Below are 17900 nucleotides of genomic sequence, written 5' to 3'. Positions count from 1 at the left end.
AAGCCTGGGAATCAAAGTGGCCAAGTGGGAATAAAGCATGAGTCAAGGTCCTTAATTCTTATGGTGATCTTGGGGTGCTCTCTTGTACACATTACTTGGTGTGTCTATCTATCTATTCATAGCCCGACGCCCTAATCCCGCAAAGGGTGGCCGCAGACAAAACGCTTCCAAGTCGCTCTGTCACCCACAGTTTGACTGCCCTCCCCCCAGTTCACTCCCCCCTCCCTCATATACCACTCAACTCGATCCCTCCACCTCATCCTCGGTCTACTTCTCCCTCTCCCTCCCTCCACCTCACCTACATACACCCTCTTAGTCACTCTTTCATTCTCCATTCTCTCCACATGTCCAAACCACCTCAGCGTATTTCTCCTAATCTTCTCAACCACATCCACATCCACCTCACAACGTTCTTTCACTTCTTCATTCATCAACCTGTCCCTCCATGTCACTCCACATGCTCATCTCAAGTAACTCATTTCCACTGCTCTCACTCTTGACTCGTTCCCCTCTTGCAAGGTCCACACCTCGCTTCCATACGTCAGGGTAGGATCACAATACTATAATGCAGTGACTTCTTAACTTCCACACCCACCTCCCTATTTCTCATCACTGCTTTCAGTGAACCAACAACCTTCCTTCCCTACTGTACTCTTTCACGCACTTCATCCTCCAAAGTTCCATCCATACTCATCACACTACCCAAGTACTTGAATGCACTCACATTCTCCATATCCTCACCATCCAACCTCATTGTACATTCTGTGACTTCATTCCTCTCAAACACCATAACATTGCTCTTGTTTACATTAACTTTCAGATTCCTCTTCCTACACACTGTCCATTTCATTCACCAAATCTTGCAACTCACATTCATCTTCACTCAACAATACTGTATCATCAGCAAACAGCAACACTAGAACCTTCCAAATCTCACCCTCATTCATTACAGCCACCCCCACATCCAGTGCCCTACCTTGCACGTCCTTTACAACCCCATCCATGTATATATTAAACAGCCAAGGAGACATCACACAACCCTGTTCCAGTCCCACATTGAGATCAAAGCACTCACTCAGCTCACCATCCACTCGCACCGTAGCCCTAGCTCCTTCCTACATACTCTTCACAACACTCAACAATTTCCTCTCCACTCCATATATTCTTAATACCTTCCACATACCTTGCCTATCTATTCTGTCATAAGCTTTCTCCAAGTCCATGAAGGCAGCATACACTTTCTTTCCCTTCTCTAGATACTTCTCCACTAAACATCTTAGAACAAATATCTGATCTACACACCCTTTTCCCTTCCTAAATCCCCCTCGTTCTTCTCCAACTAACTCCTCTGTCATATGCCTAATCCTATCAATGAGTATTCTACCATATATTTTTCCAGTCAAACTAAGAAGGCAAATACCCCTATGGTTACCACATACTTCTCTCTCACCCTTTTCCTTTGTATAAAGGAACAATTATACCTGATTTCCAGTCCTCTGGATCCCTTCCCTCTTCCCAAGCCAATCTACACAACTTCCATATCCACTCCACAACAATCTCACCCCAATACCTCAGCATTTCACCACACACTCCATCAATTCCTAGGGCCTTTCCCATCTTTATCTTCTTCATTGCTTCCCCTACTTCCGACCTACTGATCTCTTCCTCCCTCCTCTCATCTCTTCTTCTCCCAGCCATTCCGCAACTACTTATACTCGCATTGCACTCACTCTCTACATTCAACAAATCCTCAAAGTGTTCCTTCCATCTCCTCAATTTCTCTCTCTTCTCCACCAACAATCTATTATTCCTATCTTTCACTCCCCTACTATTTCCCCTTTCACACTGCCTTACTTTCTTTACCTCCTTCCAAAACAATTTCTTACTCTCTCTCCATTTCACACTCAGATTCCTCCCAAATTCTTCATCCACTTTCTTCTTACTCTCCTTCACCAGTCACTTCACCTCCCTTCTCCTGTTCACACATACCTCTCTCTTCCCTCTCTCTCATCTTCTCCCCTACCTCTACTCACTAGCCATTCACTATATGCCTTCTTCTTTTGTTCCAAAGCTCGTTTCACCTCATCATTCCACCATGCTGTCCCTTGCACACCCCTGCATCTCCTCCTCATTCCACAAACCATCTCACACGCTGCGCCTATCTCTTCCGTGAATATCTTACATACGTCTTCCACCCCTTCCATCTGCTCTAGCTCATACCTTCCCAATCTTTCTTCCACTATGCTCTTATACTCTGCCATTTTTTCACTATCTTGCAACTTCTCCACTCTTCTCACAGGAGCTGTTTCCTCCTGTCTTCCCCTTCGTCTCTTCAATCATTTTCTCTGCAACTTTACCTTGGCCATCACTAAGTGATGGTCCGAGACTCCATTCCCCCACCCTCTCCACACTCTTGCATCCAGCACTTGTCTGCTCATTCACTCATCCACACACACGTAGTCTATCATTGCCTTTCGTTCAACAAATTCACCATCCATCCTCCTCATTACTCTCCATGTATACCGGTGGATCATCTTATGTCGAAAGTAGGTGTTAGCTATTGCCAACCCTTTACCAGCACAGATGTCCACCAAAGCACTATCATTCCCATCTACTTCAGCTGGCACACCCCGCTGACCAACCACTCCATCCACTCGTACATTCCCAGCTTTGCCATTCATGTCTCCAATCAAAAGCACTCTCTCGCTCCTCTCAGATTTGTCCATACATGCTTCTACACTCGCCAAAAACTCATCTTTCACTCTCGCCACTCGGTCCTCTGTCAGCGCATACGCACATACAATCGCCCACGCTTGTATATCTACTTTCATCCTCACTCACACAATCCTTGCACCCACTGTTCCATACTCTCTTATATTCTCCTTCCACTTTTTGCATATCATCAGACATACTCCCTCTCTTGCCCTCTCATTCTCATTAACTCCCGCACATATACATTAACCATATTCCCACTCTCTCACCCTTTCCCCTTGCCATTTAGTTTGTCAATCCACATATATCCACTCTTGCATCCTCAAGCACCTGAACAATCTCTCACTCTTTCACTTCATAATTCACTCCTCTCACATTCCATGTCCCCACTCTCAGAATATCCTTTGTCGATTCCTTAGTCGTCAACGTATGGTCAGTCTTGGTCCGAGGCGCTTTATTTGCTTGTTTAGTTAGTTCTTTTTACGGGGTGGGGCACTAACCCACCACCAACCCTTTTAGTCGCCTCGTACGACAATCAGGGATACTGGGGGAGTATTACTTGGTGATAATTATAATTTACTTAGTACAGACTTAGTTTTCCAGTGTGTGTGTGTGTGTGTGTGTGTGTGTGTGTGTGTGTGTGTGTGTGTGTGTGTGTGTGTGTGTGTGTGTGTGTGTGTGTGTGTGTGTGTGTGTGTGTGTGTGTGTGTGTGTGTGTGTGTGTGTGTGTGTGTGTGTATGTGTGTGTTACTCAGAGCTGCATACATCACACAGATAGCACCACAAAGGACATCAGCGTGTCACATGCTGAGAAAACCTGATAAGGATGAAGTGCTTGTGAGCATCCTTAGCAGACGACAGTAAAGACTAGTGCCCTGATACTGCCCTGAGGCTTTCCGCATCCTCATCAGTTAGTTTTTTGCATGTTACTGCAGGTTATTTTTCGCTTCTTCTTCTTCGTTTCTTTCTTTGTCTTTTTCTCTCTTTTTTTTTTTTTTTGGGGGGGGGAGGTCGGTGGGAGGTAACCAGTTCTGTATAAATGATAAAGCATAACAAGCCTACATGGCAATAAATCACTTATAAATAAATCACTATCTTTTTAACACCTTCCGTACGAGAATGTCTCTCGTTTTGCTCTAGTTAACATCAGTGTGTTTTATTCAACCTACGAGACCCCCATGTAACAATGAATGATGCACCTTTACCCTGCAGTGCGAATGCCTCTGCAAAGCTGAATACAACTGTATGGAAATGACAAATCTAAAATAAACTGAGACATGGTAGTGACTAGGCTAAATCAATCAGATTACGGCCCCAGGAGAACTGAAGGTGATCGCAGAATTTCTGGAGACAAGACAGCCAAAAGGTGGGCGAGTAAGTATTTTAAAATGCAGAGGCATCACTAGAAGTGAGTCTGTCCGTCAGCCACTGGTTAAGGGTTTTCGGAAACAAAGCGCTCCACACCCGTAGTCTTTAGCGACACCCATATAGGGTCCCTAGGCTGCCACAACGATGATGTTTATTGCTTATTTCTGTCGCTCCTCCACCAGGCAGTGTTCAGTCTAGGAGGGATCTTTGGTAGTGAAAGGGTTTATGAAAGCTATTGCAAGTTAATCTAGTTGGAAAAGTCTCTCCTGAGCGGAAAAAAATAAATCTGATGACAACAACAAAATACAAATGGTTCCTTCTTACTGTAGTGTTTAGTGAAGGAAATATAAGACAGCAGTATAAGGAAGTGCTACATCTCGGTAGGCGACATTGCTCACGAATGCTGACCACATATGCACTTCCCATCCCACCAATAACAATTGATATGCAATCAGTCACGTATTTTTAGACGTGAAAACATGTCTACGAGTGGAACTACATCAGTCTATTACAATTATGTTGTTCGTTAACGAGGCACCTCACTCCCGAAGGCTTCTGCAACTTTAACAATGACATTATGGCCCTGAAGCACCCGCCTCACGCCAGGGAGCTATAGCTAATCCCTGAAGCTCCCACATCTGTCTAGCACTTTTATACTTGTTCATCCTGTTGTTGCTTCCTTTATAGTCTTTTCTGTGGCTTAAGAGAGACTTTTCGAACTATGGAGTCTGATATAAACTTCATTAATCCCTTTAATACAAGAGGTCTTTCCTATACTAAACAAGTACAATAGTGATAGACAGATGCAGGACCATCAGGACCGTAATATGGGGCTTTGCGAATACCTGCTGGTGTGAAGCAAGTCGTGTCCGAAAAACGTTAGTGATACAAACCAACAGGAACTCAACAAGAGATGCTCCTGCGTTTAATAAAACTGTTTGGTCAGAACAACAACAAAAGGTATAAATACGTCATTGAAATTAAGGAATTACAGCTTGAGTTTTTTTTTTTTTTTTTTTTTTTTTTTTTTTTTTAATGCCAAACCCATGCGGAACACCCAAGACTATTATATATGATCAGAACATTTAGCAATGATACAGAGGCCAAATTCGTTTTTGGTCACATGCTCCAGAGATCACAGTTAAAGAAAGAGGAAAGCTGCTTTCCACTCAGAGATGAGGCCCCATTAATCCATTGGCTATTTGCATTCTTGCTGCCAGAGTATTTTTGCTTAACTCAAGAAGTATCTCAGAAGTGAATGGATTAATTATGGTACCTTCCAGCCCTGCAGTTTAAAAAGTCTCTTCCAACCTAAATATAGTCATATGGAGACATAGCAACAACGATCTAAATAATGCATAATCGGAATGAAGGTGCTGTTCTTGTTGTTGTTGTTACTACTGCTGTTGGTGCTGCTGCTGTGGCCTTAGGCTCATCTGAAGTGTGAACTCGGTGGTCTGCAGGCTGAAGTTGCCCTTCTTCTTCAGTCCACTATCCTCCGCTCGTAGGATAGGAGGGAACTAAAAGATGTTTGTGTAACCAGGCAGCGGTATCACCCACTTATATCAACATCACCACGTGAAGGCGTCCCTCACCAACAGAAGTGAAGGTATTAATGCTAAGAATACGGATGTTAACTGGCAAGATCAAGTGATTCCAGTAAAGTGTTTGGCTATAGAAATTATGTGTCAAGAGATGGTGTGGCAGTGACAATGTTGTGCTTGAATGGAGGGGCAGGTGGCGAGAGAGAGAGAGAGAGAGAGAGAGAGAGAGAGAGAGAGAGAGAGAGAGAGAGAGAGAATGAAAAAAAAATGAGAGATGAAAAAAATGTCATATTCCGAGAATTTGGGAATTTGACTTTGTAATTACTTGATATTATTACTGTTAAAAACGAAAGGAAATTTCTCTGCGAAATGCAACTAACTCCTCATTAATTGTTTGTACTAATCAACTCCTTCAGCCAGACGACTTTTTTTGTTTTAGGAGTGAGGGGGGTGGGGGGATGTTCTTGCTGTCTCTAGACAATTACATTAAGCTTAGGCGAGACTGGCGCTGGAGAGGGATGCCTTCAAGGGGTGGCACTGATATGACCGGGCAGTGAAGCTGCCTGGTTATACAAGCATCCCTCAGTCCCCTCTCTATCCCCAAAAAAGAATGGGTAACTCCAGCCTGCAGCCACCGGATCCACGTCCAGATGACGTATTTTGTACTTATTTCTTACACGGAACAATTTTCTTCGAAGTTGGAAAGATTCGAGGTAATAAGGGTGTTAATGAAGTATATATGTAACCTCTCTCCGACGGAATGCCTCTCCAAAGATAAATGAAACCGTCTTAATATGGCGAGAATAAAATTAAAAAGTACCTCATTGTTTTATATTGACTAAAAGATAATGAAAAAAAAAGGCCAGCTTAGTGGCAGAGTTCCTACACGTGAACTAATACCATCGCAGTTCCAAAGTTAAAAGCGTGGAGGAGATTATCTGAGAAGGCCAACTTGGAATCCCTTGGAAAGTTTACAGGGCAGAGGAGTTATGCTGAAGCCGTGAATACTGGGCGGGTATTGAAGTGCAAATTAGCCGACACCTGAACGTCTTTGGTAAATGGGAGTCAGTTATCGATGCCTGAGTGTTCCGTGCCTCTCCTCGGTTAGCCCTTTCACTCGTCTTTCGTATTTACTCGCCCACGTTTCTCAGGCTTTTATGCAGCCTAAGTGAGACATTTCGAACTGAAGGAGATAGATTTTTGCCTAAGTAAACTTCACTACTGGGGAAGGGAGGTACTCTCCTAAAAGGAATAAAAGTCGTTCTGGCGGCAGTTTTGTATAATTAAATATTAATATACCATTGGTTTGAGGACCTTAGTGGTACCCTTACAGTGCTTCCTTGCAAGTTATTTTTAATATGTACAATTGATATTCTCTCTTATATCATTTATACAACGTATGTTTATATTATTCCTTTCAGTCAGAGCACGTCAATTACTTTATCCTTCTTGCTGCCAGGTTTTATTCAACTTAGGCAAATGTCACAGTAGTGTAGGAATTATGGTTTTATTTAAACTTCTCCTATAAAATACCTCTCTAAAAAAGAGTTAGATAGTCTGGAGATGACAAGAATATAGGAAGCGATATGGTCTCTTTTAAAACACGTGAATACATAAAAGATAATATAATGGTGTAATATGCAGTTTATCACTAGGGAAGGAATGCTGGCAAGCCTCCTAAACCCACTATCATACGGCAGACCATCTCTTTGTTCCGTAGTCTCATCAGTTAAGGCTCCCCAGCACCACTTCCTTACCAAAAAACTCTTGCTGTCTCCAGGCAAGTGCAGCCCGGTGCGAGACTAACCCTGTGATGATGAAGAATGGCTCTGCTGCGTGCCTGAATGCCTCCAGTACCTGCTCCCTGGCCGCCTGCCGCACCTCCAGCGTGAAGGTCTGGTTGAGGCCGCCGTCCCAGCCGGCAACGCACGCCAGCACAACGTAGCTCGCAGGCATCGTGATGTTCCTTTCGGTACGGCACGCACTGACCCTCTCAGGCTTGGCTGGGGGAGGCACAGAGAAGATATAGAGATATAAATATCAAAGCAGACATCGTCGAGTTCCTTTCAGCATGGTACTCATTGACGCTCTCAGGCTTGGCTGCTGGGGGAAAAGGCATGATATAGAGACATAATGAAGCAGCCGTCCTGGCGCTCCTTTCAGCACGGCACTCTCCGATTTGGCTGTTGGAGACACAGAAACGATAAACAGATACATATAAGCACAAAAATATGGAGATGGAGACATTTTGGCATTCATTTAGCTGCAACAATCACTAATGCTTTCAGACTTATCTGATGCCTGGGATATGTACGGTAGAACGATGCAGAGGTAGAGAGAAACAGAGAAAGAAATATAGAGAAACAGGCATGGTGGCATTCCTTTCGGCAATATACTCACTGACACTTCCGGGCTTGGTTACAGGAATCGTACCGGTAGTAACCATGCAGAAATACAAGAAAAGCAAGTATTGTTGCGTTCCTCTTAGCACGACACTCACTGACGCTGTCGGGTTTGGCTACAAAAGGCACATAAACGATATACGCAGCAAAACTGACATCGTGAAGTTCCTCTCATTACGACATCCACTGATTGTCTTTGTCTTGGCTGAAGGAAATACAAAGAATATATGAATAAGCAGGCACCAAACTCACCCATATATACCCTTCAAAAAGCCCTATTCCTATCCACGCTTGCAGTGAGACCATTCCGTCTCAGCACAGTACCTTTTACCGTTTAATCAATGTACTTCCATATTCCGCATCTTTCACAAAGCTGCATTTCTTACATCGTCCCTTCTACGCACATACCATACTGTATATTCCTTATCAAGGTAGTAATTTAGTCTTTTTTTTATTTAATCATTCAGATATTAATAATTATTTCCGGGGTTCCATCGTTTCCTGTTCAGTATCAGATACTACCTTTTTTATTTACCCAGACACTGTTATAATAAATATCGAGCACCTGTATCTCAATAACAATGGCTTCAGCTCCTTGCTCCCACAACAAAATCCTGGCTGCGTCCCTGTACCGTATCATAACCTTTATAGCACCAGCCACTTATACTTCCTTCCGCCACTCAACCCTACATTTCCTTTTCACATTCACTCTCATCATCAATTACTTTACCTACAGTAGGTACCTACAATTTTCCACCAATTCCAGCCTCTCCTCACTGACCAAACACTTTGGGCACTGGCTTCCTTTCTCTCTCAACTATTGCTTTATTGTTATCTACAATTAATTTTAAAACACGTAGCTTCCAAACCTTTAAAAACCTCGGAACAAGCCTATGAAGAGTCTGTTCGCTATAAACAAGTATTAACCATCATAACTTTTGTCTCCCTGACTCACGCTTTGACTGGTGTCCTGCACCACACACACACACACACACACACACACATCTCTTGTTTTTGTCTGTCTGTCTGTCTGTCTGTCTGCCCCTCTCTCTCTCTCTCTCTCTCTCTCTCTCTCTCTCTCTCATCATCATCATCATCATCATCATCATCATCATCATCATCACCATCATCCAAACTTCCTTTCCCGCTCTAGGGCATGGTGAGGAGTAGCAATGTCCAGACAGCCCAAATTTGCCCATCCAATGGGCAACTCTTCCATTCACTCATCATTCAAGCCTCCGGAATCCTGGCTCTATTGGACACGCCAAAAACATTCACCATGTTCTCTAGTTTCACATAAACGTATCCGATTGAGTCAGTCCGGGCGCTGCCATGTTAAAAAGGGATGCCAAATCCCTGATCATGCACTTCTCCTTACAACATTCATCCAGCCAGCTCGATCTCCTGTCAGTTCCCTAGCCTCACCGACTTCCAAACCTCTCTCCCTCACACACTCATCCACCACATCTCTTCACCTTCTCCTTGGCCTACCTCGCTTCCTCCCTCCTTCAAATTCGCTCAGATATATCTTTTCACCACTCTAATGCTATCCATTCTCTCAACATGACCATACCATCTCAGTACACTCTCATCGATTCTGGTGTCCACCGACTTCCTCACTCCACATCTTTCACGAATCACATTATATCGTATCCTATCCACCCTCTGTACTCCACATACATTCCTCAGCAGTCCTATCTCCACTGCTCTCACTTCTGACTTCTCATTTTCATGCCACTCCATAGCCTCACATCTTTATGTTAAAGTTGGCACTAACACTCCTTCATGTAAGCCTCGTGCAGCTGCAACACTCAAGGCTCTGTTTCTTATCAACGCCTTCATTGCACAAGCTACTTTTCTTCCTTGTGTCACTCTACTTTCCACTTCTTTTGCACATTTTCCTCTCTTTTCTGTCACTGTACCCAAGTATTTAAACTCTCACCAATTCTAGTCTTTCTCCACTCATTGCAGCATCCCACTGGGAGTCACCTTCTCCCTCAATAACCATCACTTTACTCTTTTCTACATTAACCTTCAAGGCACGATGCTCACAGACCTCACCAAAACTCTTCACTAGCTTGCCAAGTACTTGCCGGTATTTGCAAGTAGCACTGCATCATCAGCATTCAACAAATTTGAGATAGTCCATCCATCACCATTCATTACTAACGCCATTCCCTTCTCCATTATTCGTGTTTTTACTTCTCTCATCGCCCCATCCATATATATATATATATATATATATATATATATATATATATATATATATATATATATACATTAAGCAACCATGGGGACATCACACAACTTTGTTGCACACCCACACCGATCGTGAACCATTTACTTAGATGCCCATTAACCCTTACACATGCTTCACTATTATCATAAAAACTCTTGACAGCACCTTGAACCTTACCATTTACACCGTACATGCGCAAAACTTTCCACAATCCTTCTTTGTCCACTTTGTCGTATGCTTTTTCCAGATCCATGAATGCCATAACACATTACGGCCCTTCTCACAAGCCGTCTCTGCTATCTGTCTCACCGCAAAAATTTGATCCAGACATCCTCCACCGCTCCTAAAGCCACCCTGTTCATCACTCACGAGGACTTCTCTATCTCTCTTACTTCCTCTATAATAATTCTTCCATATGCCTTCCCTATCAGACTCAATATTCTTATGCCACGATAATTCTTGCACTGACTTCGCTCACCTTTATTTTTGTACAGGGGTACAATCACAGCTTTTTTCCACTCTGCAGGCACAGTTTCACTCATCCATGCTTTCTTACATATCTCCAACAAGCACTTCCTCCCACTCTCTCCACTACACTTAATCATCTTTGCATACACCTCATCAACCCCAGCTGCTTTCCCATTTTTCAGCCGCATCACAGCACTCTTCACCTGTGAGAGTGTCACGTCTTCTGGTACTGCATTCCTTCTCTGCACCCTCCAAAACCAATCATTTTTTTTTTTTATGTGAGGAAGAAGGAACCAAAGGCCATGAGCCCGCAATAACAGTTCCCGGCTGCTCTGTTCTCTCTTCTCATTCACCAGGCTTTCAAAATATTCTTTCCATCTGGTCTTTACTTCATCCCCATGGGTTAATATATAATCTACCACCTACATCCTTCACACGATCAGTTCTTTCCACTTTCACTTGTACATTTCCGCACCTCTTTCCTGAATAACTTCCTATTTTCAGAGTAGTTCGCATTCTTTTTTCTTCCTAGATCATCATTTACCTCCTTTTCCTCTTCACTAGTCTCTTTACGTGCTTCTTGCTCTCAGTATATTCAGTTCTTATTTCAACTGAGCCCTTGTCCTGTAACCACTTCAGCCACTTCTTCCTCTTTTTCCTCCACCACTCTCTTAACCTCCTCATCGCACCATGCCGTACCTTTCTTCTTTGTTGTTACTCTTGCCACACCACACATCACTTTAGCATTCCTAACTGAGCTATCCCTATATATGCATTCCACAGGCTTTCCAGATCCAATTCATTCCAGTTCACTGATTCTAACTCATTCTCTACAGTACTTCGGTCCTATAATCATCTGCCATTTCTTTGATCCTCAGCTTCTCAACTTTCAGTCTTTCTCCCTGACTGCTCCTCTCTCTCTCCTGATCCACCTCACTCCTCTCAGCTTGATCTTCCATACCACAGTCATATGATCTGACAGACCACATAGTCTTCTCACGGCCCTCATATCGGACACCATTCCCACCATCGACCTCTCTATGAGCAATTAATCAGTCAGGAAAACAATCCCCGTTCCCTCTATGCCATGTATATTTATGTGCATCTTTGCGTTTGAAATACGAATAACAAATGCACAACCTCCTCTCCTGACACATCCATTAGTCGCTTCCCATTATAATTTTCTCCTTGTACTCCATAGCAACCCATTATGTCATCCTCAGGGCCAGTGAATACTCTTCCTTTCATATCCCCCATTACGATTCATTCCCAATCTTACATATTTACACCTTCCTACTCCTCCACTTCACACCCTTTCATCTTCGTTCCACACAATGCCATCACAGCATGTCTCACACTCTTGAACACATCCACCACTTCCACCCTCTTGCTCTCCCCATTCACACCTCTCACATTCCACATGGCCATGCGAATCTGCCCATTTGGTTGGGGCCCTGGGCGGGTATTGGGCCCTCCTAGGCTCTCTGAAACGACTGCCATGATTAAGTGATTCTGGATAGGGGTATCTGGGGGACACTTAACCCTGCTAGAAACCCCGGATATATGGTTACCACCCAGCGTTGTAAATGGTTTCCTGGGTACAGAAATCCATTTGGCTTATCATACATACATACATACATAGACAAATATATATATATATATATATATATATATATATATATATATATATATATATATATATATATATATGGAGCCTCTGTGGTACAGTGGTAGAGTGTGTGTTTCGTACATGGGTGGGCCAGGGTTCGCGCCCCGCCAGGGTAACAAACTTTGGGAGTGTTCATCCGGCCACGTACTGCATTGGCGGACACAAGGGGTGCTGTGGTTGAACCAGTGTCGCATACTGTAAAGTATGCTTGCACCCAGTCGGCTTGTGCAGGCCGATTACACTTGGTTCACAGACTACACACACATCCAAAGCCACTCCAACACAACAGTTACACTTACAAGCACTTCTCACCCTACATACAATGTCTACTAGACAGCCTAAGCCACTTGGTAGAGATACATTGGCTGTATCGTCCCGACTTCGGTCGGGATAGGCCGGTCCTGTAGTGGACACTCAAACGGCTGATGATATATATATATATATATATATATATATATATATATATATATATATATATATAGATAGATACAGAGATAGCTAGCTAGGTAGACAGATATATAGATAATTATATTGATAAGTATATACATATATACATATCTATCTATCTATCTATCTATCTACATATATATATAATATATATATGTCTATCTATCTCTCTACGTATATACTGTACTATATCTATCTATCTCTATAGATATAGAGATAGATAGCTATCTAGACCTATTCATCTATTTATTTCTCTCTCTCTCTCTCTCTCTCTCTCTCTCTCTCTCTCTCTCTCTCCAGTGGTAGAGTGTGCGTTTCGTACACTGGTGAACCAGGGTTCGCGCCCCGCCAGGGTAATAAACTTCGGGAGTGTTCACCCGGCCACATACTGCATTGGCGGACTCCAGGGGTGCTGTGGTTGAACCAGTGTCGCTGACTACAAAGTATGCTTGCACCCACTTGGCTTGCGCGGGCCGATTACACTTGGTTCACAGACTACACACACGTCCAGAGCCACTACAACACTACAATTACACTTACAAGCATTTCACACCCTACATACAATCTCTACCAGACAGCCTAAGCCACTTGGGAGAGATGCATTGGTTGTATCGTCCCGACTTCGGTCAGGATAGGCCGGTCCTGCAATGGATACTCAAACGACTGATGATGATGATGATGATATACATATATGTATGTGGTATGTGGGGGTGCTCACCATCCACTCACTCGGTGTTGTGCTGCTTTAGGTGTCTGGCCTTTCCACTCTTCCATCCTTCCTCTTCTGTCTTTCTTTCCTTCATTCTTTCCTCTTCCTTGTGCCTACGGGTGACTCTACACTCCTTCTGTCTTCTTTTCCTTCATTTTTTTCCTCTTGCTTCTGCCTAAGGGTGAGTCTGCACTGAGTGACAACCCATTGGTTTCCTGTACACCAGTAAACCATTCACTACTCTTGGTGGTAACCATATAACATATTATGGCACCTGGTGGTTTAGTGGGTAATAAAGCTACTCCAACTGGATTGAGCCTGTGTAGGTTTATATGCAAGGGTTGGTTGGGGTTTATTGCTCACGTAATGCCACTCAGGGATGAGTGAGTCTGGTCACTGTCATCTTAAATGTCAGGATCAACTTGTCTAGCCCCGGATCCCTACGCTTCTCATGGGACAACACAGGATTAGATGATGATGATGAACAAAATGAGATAAGGAGAATGGTTTCTTGAGGCAGAAGTAAGGAGAGAAGTAAAATAAGAATATTAATTGTATTCACAAAAATAAAGATGGAATTAATATTATCATGTTCCTACAGGGAGAACCTTGAAGGTATAGGATGTGGGCTGAAATGAAATATAATACTGATAGAAGGTTCCGAAGGTCGAGCACAGTAACTGCTAGGAGAATCATGAAGATACTGTGCGTGCCGGAATAAATAATACTAAGTACTAAGTACTAAATATAGAAGTAATGAACGATTGGTGAAAAAGATAACTAGATCTGATGTGAGAGGTGTAAGGCTGAGAGGGAGACCACGAATAGGATGGATGGACAGTGTGAAGAGAGCGCTGGATGCGAGAGGGATGTCTGTTGAGCAAGGAAGAGTGGCTGTGCGTGACAGAAATAAATGGAGAGAAATTGTGAATGAATAAGTGATGATGCAGCCCTGAGGGGATATTCTCCCGCATTTGGTCTGATCAGCTAGTCAGGTCAGGTGCGGGTAAGGGGATGGGTCTGTTATGATGTGGCAGGGGTAAACCAGTTCTGCTGTCGGGCCCTGCTGCGGATGTCACTGATTGCATTGCGCAGTTGACCCTTGTGCGGTGTGATGTGGTGAGGATCTGTCCGTTCTCCCCTTTGGGGCTAAGATGCGAATGAATGTGTTTGAATGGATGAGTAAATGGAGAGTGAGTCGTCCTGTCTCGGCTACCTCCCTTTCCTTGGGGGAAGCAGCCTAGGTATATAGATAGATAGATAGAAGTACATAAGGTTGGAGAGATAAGCACAGCACCTGTAGGCGAAACGTGGAAGACGCAGTGCCTGCTGAAGGCTGATGTCGTTGATGGCACAGCAGAGCAGCTGGCTGGTGTCCTGGTATGTTTCAATATAAAATAATGCATTTAAAAGGATGATAAGGAACAGAACCTGGTGGGATCACCCTGAAGACACAGAACGGCTGTTTGATAGTGATAAGGTTGATGACCTAGCACAGCAGTTTGCCAATGTTCTGGCCTGTGCTTGAATTTAATAATATACTACATTTAAACATAGTTCCTGCAGAGAGCACTTTCAAGACACAAGGAGCATGCTGAAGGCCGATGTCACTGACTGCCCAACACAGCAGGTGACCAAACTCGTAGCGTGAGTCGGGATACAAGATACTACAGTACATATAAAAGGCTGTGAAGGAACAATACCTGCAGGCAGCACCCTGAAGACACAAGGAGTATGCTGGAGGCCGATGTCATTGACGGCCCAACACAGCAGGTGGCCAAAGTCGTGGTGTGTCTGAGGGGTGTAGCGAACCACCGACCTGCTGCCGCTGCTGCTGGACAGGTTCAGCGCCACGTCCACCACACCAGTGGAGGTGTTCACCGCCCACCTGTACACATGTACACTATGTACATTACCACGTGTACACACACACACACACACACACACACACACACACACACACACACACACACACACACACACGCGCGCACACACACACACACACACACACACACACACACACACACACACACACACACACACACACACACACACACACACACACACACACACACACACACACCATATACACTACCACCAACAACAACCTGCCGCTGCAGCTGTTGAACAGGTTCATCGCCACGTCCACCACACCAGTGGAGGTGTTCACTGCCCACCTGTACACATGTACACTATGTACATTACGTCCTGTACACACACACACACACACACACACACACACACACCACATACACTACCACCAACAACAACCTGCCGCTGCAGCTGCTGAACAGGTTCATCGCCACGTTCAACACACCACTGTATGTGTTCACCATCCACCTGTACATACCTAAGACACACCATGTAACCTCCACCAACTATGTGTGCTCATTGGGTGTGATGGGATTTGATATAATTCACAGAAATGAACTCGTGTTAATGTGGTCATACTGACAGATATGAATTATTGTTCCGTGTTTCATATCATACCACAAAGCTGCAGAAAAACTTACACACCATGTACGCTACCACCTGCACACACACAAGTCATGAATATAACCGTACACAGCATGTACACTGTCATAAAATATCTAGAATGTTGTAAGCGCTAAGTAATCCAGTAAAATGCGCATAGCAGCTGAAACCTAATGTCTTGGTTGTACTGGCATTCAGAATAATTCGTTTCTGCAGTAATTGGGGGGCGCTATACAAGTGTATAATGACACAGAAATAGCTCACCCGCAGCCAGTCATACCAACTACGAGAAAACGACAAACTTCATGTGACTCATTTCCACAACAATCGTGCTCAGGTGTTCCAGAACTTTTAGTGAAAGTGTGCAGTGCAACCCACAAAATTGGCAGTATATCACACACACACACACACACACACACACACACACACACACACACACACACACACACACACACACACTCCAACAACGTGCAATCCACTTAGTAGTGTTAAGCTTTGTTCACGGCGTAACATACGAGGGATTGTAGCGTCTATTTTTACATCTACGTATCCTAGCCAGGCGTTGTAAAAAAAAGTTAATCCAATGTATTCCTGAAGTAAACTGCTGGTGCACTTCCCTATTCATTTATCGTTCATCTGCGCCCAGTAAACTACTGCCCTTTACAGTAAACCTGTTTTGGTGGAAATGCATTGGAAACTTAAAGCAAGGTAACGAAGATGACGAGGCTAGTGATTTGACAGAGGATCGAGTTGGTTGAATGAACTTTTTATGGAAGAACATATAACAAGGGCTTGGTACTTTTTATTTTTTTATGCTGGAACATCGCTAGCAGGTATAGGCTTGTCCATCTTTTTCTCTAACGATCTTTGAAAACGAGGTACTTTAGCAGCTTTAGCGAAGGTCCTTAATAAGGTCTTCATGCTCCTGGACTATCTACTATTTCTGTTCCTGTTCAGCTCGTTAGTCGATGATTTACTTCTGTCTTGAAAATGTTTGTAAGGCGTATGGATAATACAAAAATTTCTGAAAATATGCAGATGGTTAGGTGTGTAAGGTGGAACCAGGATTCCGGGAGCTTGAATGATGTGTGAATGAGTGTCTAGAACATTTCATTGGACACACTGTTGACGGATGTCCCACTTCCAAAGTTTCTCTTTGCTTGTTTTCTGTGTTCTGATTCAACCCATTTGTAGATGGGGAGAAACACCAGACATATTTGATATATTGCAGACTTACACTTCATTCAACACATTCATATTTCTAAGTGTGTATTTCACCCTCTCATGGCCTGGATAACTCATATTCTACTCCTGCTGAAATTAGAGGATTTTATTCCTACACTAAAGGATTTTATTCAGCTGAGACAGGGTCCCAGAACCCTGGGAGAAGTAATGCTGTCACCATTAACCGTCCCGTGATTAGGACAACTCTAGTATTTTATGCCAGAACACCAGACGATTCAGCTGGGTGAGTCTTAGTGGTGCTACAGCGTTATATTACCTTGTGTTCTGTGGCGCCAACTGATGACAACACTAAATATGTAATTAAATGCACAACAGGCAACACACGAACCCCTCTTAAAACAGCTGCTTCTCTTCAATGTATTTTTGACATTTTCATATAATCAGTACAGGAGTCAGTTTATTTTTATTTGTTTTTTTAATTCTTTTTACCGGAAGGGTTAGATACAAGTTTAATAATCTCCCATATTACCACACCACTTTCTCAAACTGAATAAAATGTCGTCAAAAATAACGTATATATTGACATCACCTTATTGCATGGATCAGCAAATTATTCCACTCGCACATTCTGCCTGGTGCAACAGTCACATCCCCCAAAAGTTTGCGACACTTCTCTGCCAAC

The 17900-nt window shown here is 43.5% G+C and overlaps 1 protein-coding gene across 1 annotated transcript in view; it reads right to left on the bottom strand.

Moving 5' to 3' along the window:
* LOC145408639 (protein turtle homolog A-like) overlaps window positions 1–17900 on the bottom strand; it is a 210251-nt gene that overhangs the window by 19831 nt on the left and 172520 nt on the right. Inside the window, exons 12-13 of the mRNA XM_080279324.1 lie at window positions 15262–15446; window positions 7432–7627 (exon numbers count right to left, since the gene is read on the bottom strand). Of these exons, the coding sequence (XP_080135450.1) occupies window positions 7432–7627; window positions 15262–15446 (381 nt within the window). The remainder of the gene's footprint in view (window positions 1–7431; window positions 7628–15261; window positions 15447–17900) is intronic.

This window comes from Coenobita brevimanus, chromosome 78, assembly GCF_032717465.1.
Source record: "Coenobita brevimanus isolate Jiangsu-jjx chromosome 78, ASM3271746v2, whole genome shotgun sequence".
Taxonomy (NCBI): domain Eukaryota; kingdom Metazoa; phylum Arthropoda; class Malacostraca; order Decapoda; family Coenobitidae; genus Coenobita; species Coenobita brevimanus.
Note: the sequence above shows the minus strand (reverse complement) of the source record. Positions and strands in the feature narration are given on the sequence as shown.